This window comes from Thermobia domestica, chromosome 12 (assembly GCF_964235325.1).
Source record: "Thermobia domestica chromosome 12, izTheDome1.hap1.1, whole genome shotgun sequence".
Classification (NCBI taxonomy): Eukaryota; Metazoa; Arthropoda; class Insecta; order Zygentoma; family Lepismatidae; genus Thermobia; species Thermobia domestica.
In genome coordinates, this window is record NC_137465.1 from 126,759,392 (window position 1) to 126,783,027 (window position 23,636).

A 23,636-nucleotide genomic window follows, 5' to 3' on the forward strand; every position below is an offset into this window, starting at 1 on the left:
TAATAGTCGTTTTCAACACCCTCCGTACGGTGTATAAACTTAGGTGCCCAACAATCATTGTCATGAACCATGCACCCAAATTTTCGGTCTGTAACAAAAGCTTTGGATACATATATTAGTTTGTTTAACAACATTTTGTAGATACTACCTGGCTCACTTTTTTTCTTTTTAATAAGGGTGAGCTTGGGGAAGAGCCTTAACAGGAAAGCAAATTATTTTAGTAGTTTCAATAATTAGTACGACTATTATGATAAGCTCTCACAAGCAGTCTAGTGGCTACAGCACGCGCCTTCTGTGCAAGTGGTCCTGGGTTCTTTTATTATTGGGACGCATTATGATGGTTTAGATCCCACCTTAAACTGTAGGTTCACGTTTCACATAGCCTCGGTGCTGAACAGGAATGCCGAGCTTCAATAAACAAGCCCCGGCCCCCGTTCACAGTATTTTGTAACTACATCTATAGATCTTTTCTCTTTTTTCTTTATATGTTCGATGTCCTCCCCTCAAGTTGAACGCTCATAGGCTCTATTATGCCTTACGCTTTCCGTGAAGATGCCGTATAGTTAATTAAATGATGCAATAGCTGAAGAGTCTGTGTAAGTAGGTCGCTGTTACTTTCACGATCTTGTCTACGTAAGATAACAGAAAACAGTGAGATATCAACATCCTTTGTCAAACACGTTGCTTGGAGGTATAGTTGCATAGTGGACATTATATTCGCATCAGCCAAATTCCTCATTACTCATCCAATCTCAGTATTCAAAGAATTTTCCTGTTTTCGAAAAATTTGAACCAAGTATTTTCCTGGTGGTCAAGGTCAGCGAAAGAGAATCTATAACAGCTCGTGTATCAGTGCATTCAGTTAAACTGGTGGTGACGTGTGATTTACAAGTGCTTATACGTAGTCAGTAGGATTTTTTCACTTGAAGCATCATGAGCGACTCTGATATTGAGGAAGGTCAAGGTAAGTTTTATAGACCTATGTATTTATTACGACACACATACTTATGCCAACGTATTGAACGCTTGTTTTCATTCGTGATATATAGACATAACGGGAAGAACAAAATCGCATTATAAACTTTATATATTATTTTAAATTCTTCAAAGCTTAATAGACCCAGATGGAATCTTGCTTGTTTTTATATCTATCAAAGGAATATGGAGAACTAAGCACCATTATAGATAAAAGTTATCGACAGTTCAGTAAGAAAAGGCATTCGACTATTAAAATATCACGTACACTAATTTGACCAGACGAATTGTGTGTGAACGGACCCCATGAGCTTGTCACCGGTACGTTAAAAACTCAAACCCTAGGGTGCGACACTTCTGTTTTTCTTCAGGAGTTTCTTTCTCAGTTCTGTTAGGTAAAAAGCAGGAATTGCATATTTAAATTAAAATGAATGGTTATAGTTAAGGAGCCGTACTTCCCATTTAGGGAAGGACGAGAAACGCCATACTTTCAGGAATTGTTCATTGACTATCTAGGGTGTTAAAAAGTAGGTAATAGACTGAGTTCTTGCCCTTGTTCTTAGGGTGTTTAGGTAGTGCAACAGTAAGATGTTTCCTCGTGCACGGGAGATGAGAAGTAGATGTTCTTAACTATTACCCTATCAACATTTCAATATCAACATGGGCGTGCCCGCCAGGGGAATGAGGGGGACTTGTCCCTCTCAGAAATTTTCCAGGAGGGGATCGTCCGCCCCAGAAATTTGTATAGCAGGAAATATTTCAACAAAAGGGAACGTCGATTGTCAATTAGAGATTCCTGAATGGGAAAAGAATTGCGATTTAATTTAAGAAAACTCTGCAGCAATTACAAGGATATACACCCTGTTTCAAAAAGAATATACGTATTACGAAGAATTATTTTGTCCAAACTATCGATCGCTGCGCCTCGGCTCGGCTATTGGAGAAACGAATACATAGTCTAGTTTATATTAATAGCCACAAGATGTCAGTTGTCTTCTGTTTTGCTTGGTAACCGTCATATGTTTAAAATGGCTACTTCACAGCAGAAATCATTTCGTGTTCTCGAGTTTGCGAAGTGCAATTTCGTGATTACAGTGCCAAGACGTTTCAGGTTGAGGTACTAAATTGATCGTCCGAATGGGTGGAACATTCGCAGATGGTATCAACAGTTTGTAGATACAGGATGTGTTTTGTGCGATATCCCGATCATCTGTTTACGGCCCATTCTTCTTTAATGGAAACACGTTAACAGTCAGCAGTACAGTATCTCGCTATGTTACAAAACTAGTTGTTTCCGAGGCTGCACGAAGACAACTTCATTTTTCAACAAGACGGGGCACCCCCTCACTGGAGTCGCCAAGTGCGTGAATATCTGAATGAAACTCTACCGAACCGTTGGATTGGTCGTCAAAGAGTTGGCGACTTAGCATGTCTCAGCTGGCCTCCACACCCTGTGACTTCTTCCTCTGGGGTTTCGTTAAAGACAACGTTTATGTACTGTACCACCACTCCCACAGAACCTAGAAGAGTTGAAGAACCGGATCCGTACTGCCATAACATCAGTGACGCAGAACATGCTTGCCCGAGTATGGGAGGAGTTTGAGTATCGATGTGATATTGTTCATGTCGCTGATGGAGGACATATTGAACATCTGTAATTTGAACTTTGAACTTGAGAGGTTCGTAAATATGAGTGTAAAATTTCGTATTCGCATGTCTTAAAGTTTAATAAATATATGTATTCGAAATACGTATATTTTTTTTGAAACAGGGTATATCAGGGAAGTATAGAGCGTTGTGCGACTGTATTAGCTACACCGAAAACTACCATAAAGCGTGCACACGTTCATTTGCAGCAAAAAGAAAGTTTCGAAATATACCTTTATGAAAATAGTAGATTCTAATTGAAAGTACGTAGTTCTTAGTATATTATTATTATTATTATTATTATTATTATTATTATTATTATTATTATTATTATTATTATTACTAGCATCAATTATCCGCTACGCTGGATTAAATTAAGAAAAAATAGTAATATGTTTCGTTAGTCAGTCAGTTTTTACTATCACTAAAGCACACCTTGATATTGGTCATTTTCGATTATTATTTTTATATATCCCCTCTCCTCCCCATGTTGCGGGCCACGGCATTGGAAGTGTCATTGTTCATCTCGGCGACCCCGAAAAGTATGAATTCGACACTGATAATCATTTGGATGATATATATATACCCTCCCACTATCTTTGCGGGGTTGAATTGATTTCAATGGCATCAGAAGTGTCACTGTTCATCTCAGCGACCTCAAAAACTAGATTCGACACTAATATCGGTCATTTTTGATCATTTGTAAATGTCTTTTCCCTCGTTTAAGTTATATCGTCAAAGTTGTATGACAAAAACCATCCCAGGTTTAAACTTCATCTAGGTTGAAAATTTGATCGAAATTGGTTCGGCAGTTCAAGAGTTATTAAGTTATATTTATTTTTATATATCTCTCCCTCCTGAGGGAAGAACATAGACTGAAAGTATTTGAGAACAGGATCCTGAGAAGAATATTCAGACCCAAGAAGAACGAGAATGGGGAATGGCGGAAGCTTCATAACGAGGAACTACATAGTTTATACGGTTTACCCAACATTGTTAGGGTCGTCAAGTCTAGGAGGCTTAGGTGGGCAGGTCATGTAGCTAGAATGGAAGAAAGTAGAAACGCTTTCAAAGTCTTGACCAGCGGCGGATCTGTTTAAGGGGCACACGGTCACGTGCCCTGCCACTCATGATCTAAATAGAACTGCAATTATTAAATCAGTACTAACACATTAACAGAAGCTTTTTTTTCTTTCTTTCTTTTGTATTGTTGGATTTGTTCCGTCACAGCCGTGTTTGCGAGTGAAGAAGGCTGTGGTTATGATGCGCTCTCGTAGGATAGACGAAACTTGGCAACACAGCGACGGTTGATTTTTGGCTGCGGACTTACATCTCTATGCTTTGACAGTAGCCCTATCATCAGAGGTAGCAGGGGATGTTATGGCTATGTCCATTGAAAATGGGCACAGTAATGTTGAGACCTGACGCATGAGGCGCTGTGCTCTGTCTTATGGGACATACAGCGGTAAGAAGGTCGCGACAAGGAAACTCAGCTCTGTACAGACGGGAACAGCAGGAGGGGGAAGGAGGAAGGAGGGTCAAGCCAATTTCAGAATTTCGGGGTGGTAAAGTTTTATGCTTGGCCTTTCCGGGTGTAGTGAATGACATATTAAGGGTTGCCACAATGGTGCAGTTAATTTACAATACATTGACCTAAAATTTAAACACATAAGTTACCAATCGGAATCTGCAATCGTATTTTCAAATAGTGAGCTACACTTTACGTATATAATGTTTCCCAGAAAAGTAATTAAGAAACCACCATAATTGAAGGAAATTGACATATAGTAGTTGAAACAAATTGTTGTTGAAAACAAATAAATAATTCGTTACCCAATAACAATCAGGGGCGATTTTACACATGGGCCAACATGGGTCATGGCCTGGGACGGCGAGTTTTCTGAGACCATTCTTTTTAATACCAGCTTTGGAAATTTCAGGTATTTATTTATTATGCATAGTTATGGTGATATGACAGGATTATTGCATTTGTAAATATATATATATATATATATATATATATATATATATATATATATATATATATATATATATATATATATATATATATATATATATATATCGGGTGTTGCAAAATAAGTGTTACAACTCTTGGGAGGTGACTCCTACCACTGAGACAAGAAAAAAAGTTATCTTGAACTTTCGGCTATCGGACATAGTTTCAGATCTACGAGGCGCCGAAAGCGTGGGAAAATGACTTTCGGACGCCAATAGTTTGGAAACTATCCAACGTAAAGAGGGCGGGTAAAAAATTCACTGAAGGAGTCATACCTGCTCTATTGAATTTTGCATGTTTCACAATCCTACCATGCACGCGCAAGGGATTCCCCAAAGGAGCGTAGGGAGTCCCGGATAATCTGCCAAATGAAAATTGGTCTAAATGGATATGAATTGATAGGGTTTCTACCAGGTAACCATAATTCGTTTGTATTAAGTCGATATCTGGAACAAATACAAAATGGCGGAAACCTTAGGTTGCATAATCACCAGGTGCGGATGCTGACCAACAGTGACGTTCTGAGTATTGAGAGTAGCGAATTTGTACTCAAATGCTCTAGAAAGACATCTGGAGTGTCGGTAGAGCACAACAGATGAAGCAGGGTGATTCACATGTGTCTAAACACGTAACAAAAAATGCCCAGAGATGCACTCATGCTCAGTAAACGTGAGTTCAAAGCGCCGGAAATGTACCGTAAGGATTAACGTCAAGAACATGAAAACCATTGTCAATTCACCAATAATATTCCATCAATCCGATGCAATATGATGTGCACGGTTGCATACCAATAAGGATACAACAACTGAGGCCTAGTTGAAATTATGCAAGGGGACTCACTAAGAAACTGGGTAAACTAAATGAATGTCAGTAGTGGGATCGCATGCTCGATATTGAAATGTGGCCAATGTGTGTGTTGATATCGACATGTAGCTAATGGACAAATGTCAACATGTGACACTACTGCTCCTGGGAAACCGTTACTCCTACTTTGGAAAAATAGGAAAATAACTACTCGGGTCTTGAATCTGAGGCATTGGGGTCCCAATAGGATTGGAAACTGCGACCACGCGAGCGAAAGCGAGCGCTCTAGCCCTGAGGCTCGAGGGAGCCTCGCTTTCTCTGTATTCATTTCTTTGAGGAGTACCCACTTTGTTTGGCAAGCGCTCTTGTACAGCCTCCCGATATGCTTGTGTGTTTTATTTTGTTACTTCTACTGCACAGTTGTAAACAATCAGAGCTTTAAGACATTTCTTCCTATTTCTCATGTCGTTTTATTTTCCATATGTATGGTGTTCCAACTGTAGTGTTGGTTCATTTTCGTCTTTGTCTTGGCATGTGCACTGTGTGTAAGATACGAATTTCTGGAGGTATTTTCCTATATTTCGAGAACGACATTTGTACCAAAAGACGTGGGACAAGATACAAGTTTGTTATTTTAACGCTCTATCTGAATTTGAACCATGGATTAAAAGATTTATTTTCAGATGTATCGACTGTGGGACAGTGTCCCAAACAGAGGGACATTGATACAATCGTGTTCTAGTTACGTTCTACCAAAAAGTGCACCAGTTTTAATAGCAGAATGTACAACTTTAGTTTCCTTGTTTTCGTACGTGAGACGGTGTCCCAACAGTAGTGGGACATGTTGACATTTGTCCATTAGCTACATGTTGATATCAACACACACATTGGCCACATTTCAATATCGATCATGCGATCCCACTAGTGACATTCAGTTAGTTTACCCAGTTTCTTAGTGAGTCCCCTTGCACAATTTCAACTTAGCCTCAGTTGTTACATCCTTAATAGTATGCAACGATGCACATCATATTGTATTGGATTGATGGAATATTATTGGTAAATTGGCAATGGCTTTCATGTTCTTGATGCTATTCCTTACATTTCCGATGGTTTGAACTCACGTTTATTTAATATGAGTGTATTTTTTCTGGGCATTTTTTGTTACGTTTCCACACTTTTAAACCACCCTGCTTCATCTGTTGTGCTCTACCGACACTCCAGATGCCTTTCTAAAGCATTTGAGTACAAATTCGCTACTCTCAACACTCAGAATGTCACTGTTGGCCAGCATCCGTACCTGGCGATTATGCAACCACACACAACAGGCATGAAGGTTTCCGCCATTTTGTATTTGTTCCAGATATCGACTTAATACAAACGGATTATTGTTACCTGGTAGAAACCCTATCAATTCATATCCATTTAGACCAATTTTCATTTGGCAGATAAACCGGGACTCCCTACGTTCCTTTGGGGAATCCCTTGCGCGTGCATGGTAGGATTGTGAAACATGCAAAATTCAATAGAGCAGGTATGACTCCTTCAGTGAATTTTTTACCCGCCCTCTTTACGTTGGATAGTTTCCAAACTATTGACGTCCGAAAGTCATTTTCCCACGCTTTCGGCACCTTGTAGATCTGAAACTATGTCCGATAGCCGAAAGTTCAAGATAACTTTTTTTCTTGTCTCAGTGGTAGGAGTCACCTCCCAAGAGTTGTAACACTTATTTTGCAACACCCGATATATATATATATATATATATATATATATATATATATATATATATATATATATATATATATATATATATAAGTATGTATAGAATAGAATAAAACATTCTTGCGGAATTCCATGAATAAGGAAAGGTTGAACGCACTGGCCATACTATCAATAGACAACATGGTAAATGCCATTCCGGACTTCAATAAGCGTGTGATAGAGGAGTATTCTACAGCCAAAAATAGAAGACTGGAACTAATATACAAAAAATAAAGGTAAACTTTGCTTTGTTTGGCTTTTAATGTTATCCTAGTATGTAGCAGTAGATTATTACAGATTATGGTGGGGGGACGGGAGGCAAGACTATCCACCGACATAATTAAAATTTTTAATTTGTATTTTACTATTGTCGATTATTAATTATATATATATATATATATATATATATATATATATATATATATATATATATATATAACGCCCTAGTATGTAGGCATTTTGGATGTGCCCCACCACTTTTAAATTCCACGAGCCGCCACTGGTCTTGACTGGTAGACCCATAGGAAAACGACCATTAGGAAGACCTAGGCGCAGATGGGAGGACAATATTAAGATGGATCTCGCAGAGATAGGAATACAAAGTAGAAACTGGTTGCAATTAGCTAAGGATAGAAGTCAGTGGAGAGCTTTTGTGAACGCGGCACTGAACCTCCGGGTTCCATAGGCCATAGAGTTAGTTAGTTAGAGTTAGTTAGTTATATCTCTCCCTCCTACCTCCTCCCGTAAGTTCTATCGCCAAAGGGAATAGATAAATACTATCCCAGGCCCGAACCTCATCTATGTTGAAAATTTGATGGAGATCGGTCAGGTGGTTCAAGAGTGAAGTCACATAGACAGTCACTTTCATTTTTATTTTTTACATATATTTCCTCCTCCCCCTCCCCTACGTCAGAGTTAAATGATAAAAATTATCTCAAGCCCGAACGTCATCTATGTTGAAAATTTGATCGAGATCCGTTGGGAGGTTCAAGAGTTATTAAGTTTTATTTATTTTTATAGCTTTCTCCCCTCCCCTCCTCTAAGTTCTACCGTTAAAGTGATATGATAAAAACCACCTCAAGTCTGAACCTCATCTGTGTTGAAAATTTGGTTAAGATCGGTCAGGTGGTTTAAATGTGATGACGTCACAAAGACAGTCACTTTTATTTTTACTTTTTTGACATATATATCTCCCCCTCCCCTTCGTTGCACTGTAAAAGTGAAGTGCAGGAAACATCCCAGGACCGAACCTTATCTATGTTGAAAGTTCGATCGAGATCTGTCGGGTGGTTCAAGAGTTCTTAAGTTTTATTCATTTTCATATATTTCCCCTCCTCCCTTCGCCTAAGAACTGCTGTCAAAATGAAATGATAAAAAAACTTCTTAGGTTTGAACGTCATATATATTGAAAATTTGATTGAAATTGATCGCATGGTTCAAAAGTTATTAATTCACGAACATAGTCACTTTTATTTTTATATTTATTGATTTTTGTATATCTCCCCCTCCACCCCCTTCCCTACGTTGCTCAGTCAAAGTGAAATGATAAAAATCATCCCAGTCCCGAACCTCATCTACATCGAAAATTTGATCAAAATCGGTCAGGTGGTCCAAGAGTTATGAAGTTTTATTTATTTTTTTCTATGTCCCTTTCCCCCCTCCCCTAAGTTGTACCATCAAAGTAAATAGCTAAAAAACACTCCGAGGTCAGAACCGTATCTACGTTGAAAATTTCATTGAGATCGGTCCTGCGGCTCCACAGATTAAGAGTCACAAACATGGTTACTTTCAATTTTATAATATTGATTATTATTATTATTATTATTTGTACAGCTACCGCTTTGTGAAAGACGACTTGCTTCCAAGGCAATAATATTTCAAAACTCATTTAGTACTTATAAAAATTTTCATAGTTTCAAATATTTCTGCATTAAGGTTTAATCTTTAATCTTCCAAGAAAACGGTGGCTGCAAGAAATAAAATGTTTTTAAGTATCTAAAGACGTCCCTTTCCCTCTACAATTATAGCACTGCAAAGAGGAAAGAGAAAATTCGAAATGAAACCTTTTTATAATATACCGATCCTTGCTGTATTGCTTTCATGTTAATCATGTAAAAATAGCAGCATTTTTGCGCCAACCTCGACAATCGATCGAAGACTGTTTTATCTGCGGCAATGTGACTGAAAACCTGCCTAAAAAGACCTTTTTCTTTGTTGTAGGTCTCTTTGTGTGTTCTTTTTAACGTACTATACGCGCCTTTGGCGTGGGAGACCTGGGTTCGATCTCCAGCAGGAGCTCATGTGGTTCGGATTCCACGTAATTCGGTTGTGGTTAATCAGTAGATCCATGTCTCATATAGCCTCGGTGATTAACGGGACGTTAAACTCAAAATCAACTTAATTTTCTAACGTACTGTTAAACTTCGTCAACTGGGCTGTGTGCGCGTGCGTCACTGTTTTTGAGAGGACGTGTTTTGCAGCGTATTTTCTCTAACAGTAACGGTGAAGACATAGCTAAGTGTGTGACTGTGAACATGGCGTTGATCTGAAGTTTTTCATCTATTGCTTCTGTTTACTGTTGTTTGAAATTGATAAATTTGTCTTAAGAAAAAGAAAAGAAGACACCACGTGAGCTAAAGCAGTGCTATTACTAAAGAAAAGAGAAAAAAATAATTCAAATGATAGTTCAGCTGATGGATTACACAACCTGAAACGGGCAATCGAAATCCAAATCTCCGTATTAGCTCACCGTCACCTAGAAGTATGAACGGGCTTAGGCACGGCACATGCGCTGGACTCGGGCCTACAAAGCATAAATCATTTCAGGCTCGGCAGGGCTCGGACTGTAAATTTTTAAATATACAACTATATTTTTCGGACCTTTTCGGGCCTAATTTTGTAAATATACTGTATAACGATATTTATTGGACCATTCTTTCTGGAGAACTTTTAAAGTACAACTGCAAAATTAAACCTCTAATTGCTCTGATAAAAATACAATTTTGCATTAATTATTAAGTTTCTGTAATTCAGGCTGATTTCGGGCTCATTTGATTATCACACGGGCTCGGGCCTAAAGGCTAAAACGAATTTCGGACTCAGGTCGTGGCTCAGATTATAAATTCACGGCCCGGGCCTGGCTTGGGCTAAAACTTCCGGCCCGTGCAGACTTAAACCATCACCATCAATGTCTATAGAAGAAACCCCTCAATCTCCATGTTTAGCAAATGGTCCAGATCCCCCCCCCCTTCTCCCTCAGCTTTGAACTTTTGAAGCCCAATCAGTTTTAGTGTTACCTACAAATTTTCCACAACAGTCTTTGAAAGGTCGAACATTGAAATTTGTGCCAACTTGGTTCAAGACATTTCACTGACTGCACGCCGATCCCCTCCCCAAAAAAGTCATTTTCTGTTTTTACTGTACGGAATTCTTGAAAAACAATAAAAAAAGTTCTTACTAAAAAAATGTGGAAGACGCTTTCATTACCGTAGAATTTTGCACTCTACAATATACAAAAAACTAATGGTATTTATAGCTTCAGTTATTCTTGATGTAATGATGAGACTCCAGCTTTCCATTGCTCAACTCAGAGGACAACCTTATGATTGCGCTCGAAATACAAGTGGTTCAAACATTGGTGTTAAATCTATCATACGTAAACAGCAACCTCTTGCCCTGTACGTATATTGTGGAGCCTACTGTGCTAATCTTGTGATTAAGTATGTCTGTAGTGCGTCAGATATAGTAAGAAACTCCTTACAGTGGGTGCATGAATTAGGAGTAATATTTTCGCAGTTACTTACAATGAGGTTAAGATTTTCTGCTCACAGTCAGATCGAGGTTAATGCCGGTGGTCCCATCTTAAACAATGTAAACATTCAACCCTTGTGTCCCACTAGGTGAATTTATAGACTCAGTCAAATAACGTGTCGGGGACATATAGCCAGGCCGCTGACGTCCCCATTAACCCCAAACCAATCAGTCAATCAAATAACGAGAGTTGTTGAACATTATAAAGAAATTATATCTACGTTAGAAGAGATGAAGATTAAAGGAATTGTCAACACATCTTCAGGATCAGCAGCTGGGCTTTTGTGGTATTTTGAAGAAGGATCTACATTTCTTAGGTTAATAATGGCTAGAGATAGTATTAGCAGGTTGGAGCTTCTTATTCCTTTCCGCCCGAGCCCGCACGATTGTGCGGGTAGCTTTTCTGTATTACACAAGCGCAGTTTTCACGCTTACTACGGATTCAAAACACGCACAATTGTGCGGGTCCACTTTCTCAGAAAATACGATGGAACCAGGCATTTTTTAAATAAAAATTTGTAAATAAAAACGGGTTCATCTAGGAATTTCTACTCCCGTGCGGAAAGGATTAACAGAACACTTCAAGACCCATTTTCAGTGTCAAAATAGGAAACAATGCAACCTATAAATGAAGACATGAACTTGAATAATATGCCGTCACTGATTTTAAATTCATTGTACTGTCATGAAACATGTCAATATCATTGCCCTGGAAACTCCATTAATTTTAATGATTTTTTTTTTTTCAGCAGCGCCATAAATAGAAGTTTTCGTGCCGCTGGAATAGAACCTGTTACCTACCATTGGTATGATTTATGTCATGTGACATTTGGAAAATTTGGGGAGAGCAGTGCAGTGTTTCTTCCAGACATGTTTTTGTAGGGGTACTGCCCCCCGCAGCTCTAAGAGTGCCCCCGGCGGAGACCGAAATAATACGTCTATAAATAATAATAAATAGAGTAGTACAGTGTGAAAATAATATGTTCCCCTCCGAATACTAAGTGTGTCCCTCCGGAATAATTTTTTTTCTGAAAGAAAAACTGGTGCAGTGCCATCAACCATTCTTTAAATTCGACCGCAATGTTGAGTGAAAGGTACTGTTCCCTCCAGAAAATTTTCGCTGGGCACGCCTATGCTATAAACTATACTGTGTTTATTTCTAAACGAACTTATTACGTCTCATATAGTATTGCTTAAACTATGTACTGTTTTTAAATTGTCTATTGAGTATTCTAATGCCTGTATTTTGTTAATATTTCGAGACAGTGTTCCTTCTAGCCATACTTTTGGTAAGTCCTTTAACTTCGGAGTAGATTAAACTCCACCAGCCACCCTGTCGCTAAGACAGTTTAAATTGCCATTGCATATCATTTGTGCAGAACACATCCTTTAGCACTTATTGTCAAAGGATCGTCTATGCAACCTACTCACAGTCTGATTTTGCCTTCCCTTCTTCCGGACAAATTTTGCTGAAGAAACTCTGATTTCGGCAACAGTTCGTAGCCGTTCACGGTATAATCTCTGGAACTTAAAAAGAAAGAAGATCTCAGTCTATTCTCCGCAGTATGTCTAACTTAGTATAGGAATAAACATTCTTTTATGAATATTTGTAGCACTGAGAACTTTCGTCAATGGGGGAAGGGAACGGGTTAAACAGGATCCAAGCGAGCTTATATTGTTTCGAGATATGCGCAATTTTTTACCTACCTTATATACAGTATATTCATGATAAAAACATTTTCAGATAGGCGTTAAAACCCGAAACTCCCTTGCGTATAGTAGCACTCATTCGTTCAATCAAACACACAGACTAAAACTACATAGCAACTTCTTATCTTCTTGTTCACCTCAACCATAGATTGCTGAGCAACATGGAAATTTTAAAACTTTTCTCTCGCTTGGGAGAGCTGTTTTATACTTTGATAAGTCTTCTTCTTTGTAACTGCATCTAGGTATTCTACCCTTGGTCTTCCTCTTCCTATTTTTCCTTCTGCCTTTCCCTCTATCAGCACGGTGATCCAATCGGAGTGCCGAATAAGATGGCCAAGCATACTGTTTCTTCTTTTTCCTGTTATCTTCATGATTTATCATCCTTCATTAGTTTCCTTTAGTACAAGGATGCAAATAACCACTTGCCCACTCGCCCGGAGCTAGTGGTTCATCGGAGCGGGTGAGTATTTAATATTATACCGAAGATAAGTAAATCATTTCTCATGTGGATGTGGGTTCTTGGGCTAGTAAAATTTTGTTGCTTATTTGCATTCCTGCTTTAGTATGTCTTCATTCCTTTTCCTTTCGGTCCATGATATGCGCAGTATTCAGCGCCAACACCACATTTCAAATCCTTCCAGCTTGTATATTTCAGCTTTTTCCAATGTCCACGTCTTTGATCCGTAAAGCGCCACGCTGCACACCAGTGTCTTAATAAATCGTTTACGAACGTCCAAGGACACATTTCTTGATGTTAGTAGTCCTCTTTTCCTATTGAATGCTTCTTTAGCCTGTGCTATTCTTGAATTTACGTCCTTTTTACTTCCGTCTGAGGATATTAGACTTCCTAAATAGGGGAACGTCTTAACGTTTTCGATTTTCTCTCCATCTAGCCATACGTTTGTCTCTTCCTGTCCTGCTCTTGTGCACTTTATCACTTTAGTTTTCTTCTTATTTATCTTCATTTTGCATGTTTTTTTTTTTCAGTTGGTTGTTCAATTTTGAAAGTGCTTCGTGCAAGTCCTTTTCGTTCTTCGCTATAAATGCTGTCATCAGCAAAGCTTGATGACTCTTTTTCTTAGTTTTGTTTCTTATTAGACAAACTTAACCTCGTTTCAGTTATTCGATAGGGCGCCAGGGATTTTTCCATAATTTTAATAAATTAAAGTTATCTCCTGATGGAACTGGAGATAGCTAATAGTAACAGTTAAGGATTATAGTGATGGATATTGGAGTTGCTTTCTAATTGCTGTATATTGGGTGACTTTTTCTGTAATATCTCTGTTAGTTAAAGAGATTAATGTTGGACTCAGGAACAATTAACTCAACACTTAAAACTAGTATTTCCGCATAGTTTGGAAGTAGGTATAACATTGTTCTACAATGTGAATCAAAGCTTGATGTAATCTATATTATAAAATTGAAAGTGATTATGTTTGTGACTCTTAATCTCTTGAATCGACCTACCGATCTCGATCGAATTTTCAACGTAGATGCGGTTCTGGCCTGGAAGTGTTTGTTATTTACTTTGACAGTATAACTTAAGGGAGGGGAGGAAAGGAACATAGAAAAAATAAATAAAACTTCATAACTCTTGAACCACCTGACCGATTTTGATCAAATTTTCGGTGTAGATGAAATTCGGGACTGGGACGATTTTTATCATTTCACTTTGACTGAGCAACGTAGGGAAGGGGGTGGAGGGGTAGATATACAAAAATCAATAAATATAAAAATAAAGGTGATCAATAAATATAAAAATAAAGGTGACTATGTTCGTGAATTAATAACTTTTGAACCACCCGATTAATCTCAATCAAATTTTCAACATATATGAAGTTCAAACCTGAGAAGTTTTCTAACATTTCATTTTGACAGTAGATCTTAGGGGGAGGGGAAACATATGAAAATGAATAAAACTTAATAACTCTTGAATCCGCTGACCGATTTCAAACTTTCAACATAGATAAGGTTCGGTTCTGAGATGTTTTCTTCACTTCACTTTTACAGTGCAACGAAGGGGAGGGAGAGGGGGAGGTATATGTAAAAAAAAAAGTAAAAATAAAAGTGGCTGTCTTTGTAACTTCATCACGTTTAAACCACCAGACCGATCTTAACAAAATTTTCAACATAGATGAGGTTCAGACATGAGTTGGCTTTTATCATATCACTTTAACGGTATAACTTAGGGGCGGGGAGGGGGAAACCTATAAAAATAAATAAAACTTAATAACTCTTAAACCACCCGACCGATCTCGATCAAATTTTCAACATGGATAAGGTTCGAACCTGGAATGTTTTCTTCATTTGACTTTTACAGTGCAACGAAGGGAAGGGGGACAGATATATATATATCTATTATATAAAAGAGAACGCACAAATCCTTTGTTAGCTCATCACGCTAATACGGCTGAACCAATTTCTTTCATTTTTGGGGGGTTATTAGGATTTGGACCCTAGATGGTTTTTATCATATCACTTTAATTTTTAATTACCAGTGTCTTGAGATAATTGACCATTCAAGTGTCCATAACGTACAAATCCTTTGTTAGTTCATCATAGGTATAAAAATAAACGTATTTATATGCAACCCGCATGACCGTGTCACTCGGCGGGTTAACATAAATGACAGGCGCTATAATGTTAACATTTACTGCAATTTGAAAGCGAAAAAGTAAAAATTATCTAAGTAACAAAGTTTATTGCGTTCCGGGGTGACCGCAGCGAAGCGGGGTGAACGCTGCTAGTAAAGAATAAAAATAAAAGTGACTCTCTTTGTGACTTCATCACGCCTTATCCATAGGACCGATCTTAATAAGATTTTCAATATGGATGAAGTTCGTATCTGGGGTGGTTTTTATCATATCACTTTGACTGTAAGGCTTAGGAAAGAGGGAGGGGAAGTGACAGATTTCAACCACCCAACCGATCTCGTTCAAATCTTCAACATCGATTACGTTCGGGCTTGGAATATTTTTTATCATTTAACTCTGACGGTGCAACGTAGCAGAGGGGGAGGGGGAGATATATGTAAAAAAAATAAAACTGAAAGTGACTGTCTATGTGACTTCACTCTTGAACCATCTGACCGATCTCAATCAAGTTTTCAACATAGATAAGGTTCGGGTCTGGGATAGAATTTATCTATTCACTTTGACGATAGAACTTAGGGGAGGAGGTAGCAGGGGGAGATATATAAAAATAAATAAATCAATAACTCTTGAACCACCGGACCGATCTCGATCAAATTTTCAACATAGATAAAGTTCGAACATGAGATGATTTTTGTCATATCACTTTGACGATGTAACTTAAAGGAAGGGAAAGGCATTTACAAATGATCGAAAATGACCGATATTAGTATCGAATCTATAGTTTTTGAGGTCGCTGAGATGAACAGTGACACTTCTGATGCCATTTAAATCAATTCAGCCCCACAAAAATTGTGGGAGGGGAGGGAATATATACTTCCGATGCCGTGGTTCGCAACTTGGGGTGGAAAAGGGGGTATATAAAAATAATCGAAAATGACCAATGTCAAGGAGCTCTTTAGTTATAGTAAAAAGTGACTGACTAAGAAAACATATTACTATTTTTTTTCTTAATTGAACCCAGCGAAACGGGTAATTGATGCTAGTTTAATTATTTTCTGTTCGAAAGAAAATTTGTCTTCGACAATTGATGGGTTTATATATATTACGGCAAAAGTATTAGTTGTAGTGAAGCGAAAAATTGAACGGGTTAAAAAAACTATCATCATTAGCTGTAAAGGTAAAAAATGAACGTAGAAAAGTGTCTGTGAAGTGAAATGAAATCTTCCGTTTATCGTCCCAAGTAGAACCGCCGTTCATAAGCCTGTATCATTAAGTTGAATGACTGGTCAGTTGGATTGGATTCTAGTTTCTCTTTCACTACAGTCTATATGAGACGTGTACCTAAACCTATAGCTTAACATGGAATTCCAACCACATGAACTCCAACCGGAAATCAAACCCCAGGGTCTCCCCGGCCCAAGGCGCGTTCGCTAACCTCATAGCCACGAACCAGCTCTGGGACCTATTGAGAACAGTGTCTCAGTTAAAGTTTACATCACATGTGGATAATGCAAGAGTGGTAGGTCAATTATAAATCTTTTCTAATATTTTGAGTAATGAAGTTATCCGAACATTATTAAATTGTATTATATGAGCCAGGGTTACTTTCAAGATGATAATACAAGGTCTAATGTTACAGCGGCTATCGCACTACAGGTCTACACAGACAAAAATTTTTGATTAATGGATTGGCAACCTCTGAATCCTGATATAAATCATTTGAACACGTGAGGGGAAATTGGAACACCAGGTTAGGTCTTCACGTCAAAAATCTGCCTAGTAACGGTTAACATCATTTATTAGTAGGGCTACAGCTAATTTTATTAGACATCCAAACTATACTATATTAATACCATAGTCTTATAAAAATACTCTCTGTTTGTCTGGTTACCTGTCGACATATTGGAGCAAAAAGAATAAAATACAAGGAGAGTCGTCTTTTTTTTTTTTTTTTTTTTTAAATTGATCCAGCGTCTCAAGAATAGTCCGTCTCCTTCGATAACATATATTCAAACTGAAAGAGGTACAAATCAATTATTTCCGGTTTCAACCTAGATCGTCATAGAAAAAAAGAAAGGATAATGCATAGTAAAAGTGGTTTCTTGGGATAGATTCAGTGTCTCAACGAAAGGTAAGTTGAAATTTTCTAGTATTCTCAGTATCAATATTGATTTACATAGAGCAAAAACGGTCAGAAATGTAGAGCAGCATTTATTTTTATCCATTCAGCGTCCCAAGAATAGATTAAATCTCCCTTTAGCCCTTATATCAAACCGAAAGTTGTAGAAATGAGTCGTTTTCGGTTTCAACTTTAATACACATAGGACAAAAGACACAATAAATAGCGAAAGCTTTTTTTTTTTTTGTGCAATAGATTTAACATTTCAAGAAAGGATACAATCTCCAACCGTCTTGGAATATATTCAACATTTTAAGAAATGAAACCATCTTCCGCCATAAGACACTAATAAAACTGGAAGAGATAGTAGTTTGTTGCTACTGTACTTCTGGTTCCAGTATTGCCTTACATAGAGCAAGAACGGTAGGACATTAAGAAGCAGCTTTTCAGAATTGATTATGTCCCAAGAATAGGTTGCATCTCCTCCATTAACCGTTTATTCAAACCGGAAGTTGTAGAAATAACCGTTCCGTTTTTAACGTTGAACATCATTAAACAAAAATTGTAGCATATAGCGTTAAGCTGTTTTTGGAAATCGAATCAGCATCTCGAGAATTTCTACCCCCTATACCTTTCGAGACAAGATCGGGAAAGTGGCAGACGCGGGTATACCACTTTCTTAATCCTCTGCTATGTGAGCACTAACTAATATATCGGGATTATTTTTTCTATGCCAAATAAAATTGGAACATAGTTTATCCTAATGATAATCTTTTTTTTCTGAGTGTCGAACATCCTTCTCAAATTTGAGCTCAAAATAAAAAATTTGAGAATTTTCGAATTTCCAATTTTCTTTTTTAAGTTTTTTCACTATAACTTTCTTCGTTTTAAAGAGATCTACTTAGGACTTGTCAGGTATATACCTCATATTGATAAATATTTTTTTAGACCAATTTGAACAATTCACAATCAGTGTTGCCAACTAGAGAAATTAAAATTTTCCAATTTCTCGGTCAAAAAATTCTAAATTTTCGAAAGTTATGTTTATAAATGCGTACCTGTAAGTACTAATGCCAGTCAACTTACGCCAGTCGAACATCAATACAGATTACTAAACAAAAGAAAGTACAGATTATTACAATTGGGTAATTAATGGGCGCTCGAAAAATTCGAAATTAGGTCCTAAACCTGGCTTTTTTCATGTTTCTGTTTACCATAATCATTTTTTTAAAATTACAAGCTTCGTTTATTAGATATCGACAAGATACTTCTGTGATATATTAGTGGTGTACGGTACCGGAGTTTATTTTAAGATGGTTTGCTTTTATATAGTAGCAGTGTTTCTAGCCACAGAAAATTTCCCTCTATGATTTATCCCTCCATAATTTCACTCTTATTGGCTACATTAGAAGAAACGTACCAGTATCTGAAAGCCTCATCTTTGGGCTACAAAACGCACCATAGAAGTTCCAATAGAATAATTAGGGAAGCTGCAGTTCTTGCATAATTGTTGCTTTTTGCTTCTGAGATGAAAAAAGTGTCAAACTTTGGTGTGTATGATGAGTATTTTTTTCTACTTTTGTATAGCAGCTAGTGTTTTAAAAAAACTTTTTTTCTCTGAAGATTTTTTCAATAAAAAACATCGTTCTTTTTCAAGGTTTTTTTTTCAAATGTCTGCTTTTTCTGGCAACTATTATTTATTGATTTATGTTGAACATCATTGAACTAATCAACAGAAATTGAGCCGAAGCCCTCGTAACTTACAAATCGTTTGTTACTTTGTACGTATACAAGCAAAATCGTGTGTTTATCCCTTTCGGACCCAGGTCACTTTTGGCGATTTCCTACATTTTCAGTTGGTGACATATTGCTCAAAAGCTATTAACCCAATTGATATCGTTAAGACCTTGCTGTTTAGAAAAGGAATGTGGCTATTTTTTGGTGTAAGTTTCATTGCAGTGTTGTCAACGGGCGGGAAATTATTGAGGGAAATGTAGGGGTGAAAATTTACAAAAAATTCCCCTACCGAATTTCAAGATTTTTTTGCATGTAGCACCACTGTTGCCATATGCGGCCAAGTCACCTAAAAATTATTTGGTGCGTTCACAAGGTACAGTGAAAACCTGAAGTCGCTGGCTTCCATTCAAAGAAAGAAAAATTCTCTGTCATCATACACATGAAATTTTGACACTTTGTACGCCTCAGAAGCAAAAATCAACAGATATGCCGGAGCTTCTCTAATTAACCTATTGAAACTTTTAATGGTGCGTTCTGTAGGCCAAAGAGGAGACTTTCAGGTAGTAGTACGTTTGTTCCAATGTAGCCAGCAAGAGGGAAATAAATGGAAATTTTCCGAATTTTTCACCTAAAATCGGGAATTAATCGTTTTGGCTGGAAACTCTACCATCAAATAGCCGTAAACTATCTGAAAATACATCTTTGTACCCAAAGAATATGTCCTACAAGTATCATGGAGATATCTAACAAAGTACCAGGTAAACATGAAATTAGAAAAAAAATCTCATTCTACGTCAAAAATTCACAATTTTCTTACCATTTACAGAACATAGTTTATTATAAACCTCAACTGTACATCCCCTAATTATTTTACCGAAACTTTTTATGGTTTGCTGTGTAGGCTAAGGACGAGGCTTTCAGACAGTGGTACTTTTGTTCGAATGTAGCCAGCAAGAGGGAAATAATAGAGACAAAAAAGGAATTTTTTTCCAAAATTTCCTCCTAAAATCGGGAATTAAAGTTTTCTGTAGTTAGCAACACTGCTAGCAGACACAAACAGACTATTTTAAAATAAGCTTTGGTATTCCTCTAATATATCCAACAAGTATCGTGACGATATCTAATAAAGTAAGCATGTCATTAAAAAGTATCTCATTCTACCTAAAAAAAAATCAGTTATCTTTCCACTTAGAAAACAAGGTCTACTGTAAACCTCAACTGTACTTCCCCTTATTATCCTATTAAAACGTTTTATAGTGCGTTGTGTAGGACAAAGACGAGACCTTCAGGTACTGGTACGTTTGTTCCGATGTAGCCAACAAGAGGGAAATAATGGAGACAAAACAGGGAATTTCCCAAAATTTCCATCTAAAATCTAGAATTAAAATTTTCTGTAGCTGGCAACACTACTACCAGAAAGACGCAAACTATCTTAAAATAAACATTGGTACACCACTAATATATCCTACAAGTAACATGGCGATATTTAAGGAACAAAGCTTCTAATTACCAAAAATATATTACGGTAAACAGAAAAGTAGGAAAAAATCAAGTGTTAGAACCTAAATCCGAATTTTTCGTGCGCCCGCTAATTACCCCACTGTAACGATATGTACCCGCGTTTGTTCAATAAGGACAAATGTTCGATTGGCGTAAGTTGACTTGCACTCGGACGTATAGGTACGGATTTGTAAACAAAAATTTCGAATTTTTTGCCCAAATTTAAGGAAATTTTAATTTCCCTACTTAGCAACAGTGCGCACAGCTCCGTCCAATTGATGTCAACAATTAGGTATCCATCCGACGTACCTACCTGACAAGTCTTAAGGAGGTTTCACTACAACGAAGGAAGCTATAGGAAAAAAAAAACAAATAAAGAAAATTCGAAATTCGAAAATTCTCGAATTTTTGACGGGTGAATTTTGAGAAGTAAATTTGACACCCAGAAGAAAAAGAAACTAATATAATCGAACTATATTTGGCAAAAAAAAATCCCGATATCTTAATTAGTATCCACACAGGAGCGGATTAAAAAAGTGACACCCGTATGTGCCACTTTCGCCACCTGATTCCGAAAGGGTTATTGTACATTTGATTACATGTTTTAGACTAGTAACTAGTGTTGTTGTAGAGTTAAAGTCTCGACTAATAATAATATCGTTGTTGTAAACCAGCGTTTCCCAACCGGTGTGCCGCGGCACACTGGTGTGCCGCGAATGGGCCGCTGGTGTGCCGCGAGGAAATCGAAACAAATTATTAATTCTATAGGAACTAAATTGCAAGACATAGGGGAAAATATATATTTGTATTTCACATTACTAAGAACCTCTACTATAAATGTACAATTTTAAGTTTCATACTGTGTTACTTTTCTGTACAATTTTAATGTTGAAAAACGTATTTATCATTCTCATGACCATTATTGCTTCTTTATTGTTGCAGACTATTTCGTAACTTGAAATTTTAACATATCATTCAATAAATTCAACAAAGCAAACATGCATACAAATTACCTACATTTGTTTTTTTTGAAATATAGGAGATTTGTTTATTCGTTCGTTATTTAGTGACCTTCCCTTTTAGTTAAAGGTTAGATACAGTTTTCGAAAGAGAAAGTGGATTTTTAAAAACTCGAGTCCTATATTTCATTGCAATTGTTTTCTATTTTAAAATTAGAATGAAAAATAAGCATAATGATTTACCACGGGGGAAAATCAGTGATCGAGGTTTCTTCTCTGTAAGAAGGAGATCAGTGACCACATTAAAATACCACGGTATTTTATATTTACAAATAATAATAGTAATTATATATATATATATATATATATATATATATATATATATATATATATATATGGGTGGACCGCGAGAATTCAAGATGCACCTGTAGTGTACCGCAAGTAGAAAAAGGTTGGGAAACGCTCTGTAAACAATCACGTTATAAGGAAAGTTTTCTCTCCTTCATACATCTTAGCACCAATAGTGTTGCTGAGAAATGCAGGATGTTTCAAAATGAATATCGGGGTTTTAAATGTTCGTAGTACTTATTACATTTTACGTACAATTATAAACAATACATCAAGTAAAAGAACTTCTCAAACAGTCTTTGCTACAAGTGTTCGATGTGAGCTTCATTCATCACACGGCACACATCTGGGCAATAGGCGAGAAAGGCCCAAAAACTTTCTGCCGTATGACACAAAACACATTCAGTTTAGGGGAGTCTCGTTTCAATTGTACTATCTCCTGAGGATTTGCTGACCGCCAGATGCGAACATTATGAGTATTCACATTAGCACTTAAGGTGAAATGTCGATTTATCACTGAAGACGACACGATCCAGAAAATCTAAATTGTCATGCAGCAATATTTCATTTGCAAAATTGGCACGTAAACTGTAGTCTGTAGGCTTTAGACCTTTAGCAACTGCAAATGATAATGACGTATTTGTAAGCGTCTCCTTAATATTCTTTCACACAGACGGTTGCACTGTAACTACAGATTCAGTCTTTGCAAAATTAAAACACAAAAAGCTTTCTGCTCTCTAGTCTCCATCTTTGCTACTTGCTCTTTCTAACGGCAGACAGAGGAAACAATGCATGTGCATGCGTGCGTACAAAACTGAGTTGCTCTTTCATTTGATAATATTTATAATTGTAACTTAAATGTAATAAATACTACAAAGTTTCAAAACCCTAATATTCAGTTTGAAACATGTGAATCTGTATACAGGGTTAGTCAAAAGTATTACGACAGACCAGTAATAGCAATACGTGTGAACGGAGGAAAAGTAAATGTTGTAGGTAGGTATTCATGCAAAAACTATTGAATGGAGTGCGTGTGGAACTCATGGCAGATACCTTGAAGTCCGCCATATTGGATATCGCATAATACTTTTTAAATGGAAAGGAACGTGTTTGACACATCAATTGGCTTGAATCTTCCCATAAATAAGAATGTAATATTTTTTATCTATCTACATTCGTTTACGAGTGAAAGTATGCTACGTTTGACATTAGTATCTAATAGGCAGAAGTATCTGGCTAGACAATTAATAACGAGACAAGTGGACCGAAGATAGGAAAAAGTTACAAGTGTGTATTGGTGTGAAAAATTTATCAAGTGAGGGTGTGAACATCATAGCAGCAATATTGGATTCCACCACATTGGATATCACACAATATTCTTTAAATGGAAAGGATATGAGTGACACATCAATATTGACTAGGATCTTTCACACGAGTGTGCTACGTTCGACCTTAAAAATTAAGATTTATCTGAAAGGAAGTTTACTATATTCCTGTAGGTATCTGTACACTGTATATTGCACAGAGTATGAACAACAAAATATGACATTTACTTACATTTACTTGCATTTTGTCGATTGTCTTACAATAGGTCACTCGGTCCTAAAAATTGGAAAGCCCATATTGTAGCATATGGGTTCCTGTCACCACGGCATGGC

At 37.1% G+C, this 23,636-nt stretch overlaps 1 protein-coding gene across 1 annotated transcript in view; it reads left to right on the plus strand.

The window, feature by feature from the left end:
* The first annotated feature begins 707 nt into the window (after positions 1–707).
* AsnRS (asparagine--tRNA ligase) overlaps positions 708–23,636 on the plus strand; it is a 129,956-nt gene continuing 107,027 nt past the window's right edge. Inside the window, exon 1 of the mRNA XM_081734071.1 lies at positions 708–964. Within this exon, the coding sequence (XP_081590197.1) occupies positions 934–964 (31 nt within the window). The 5' untranslated portion in view covers positions 708–933. The remainder of the gene's footprint in view (positions 965–23,636) is intronic.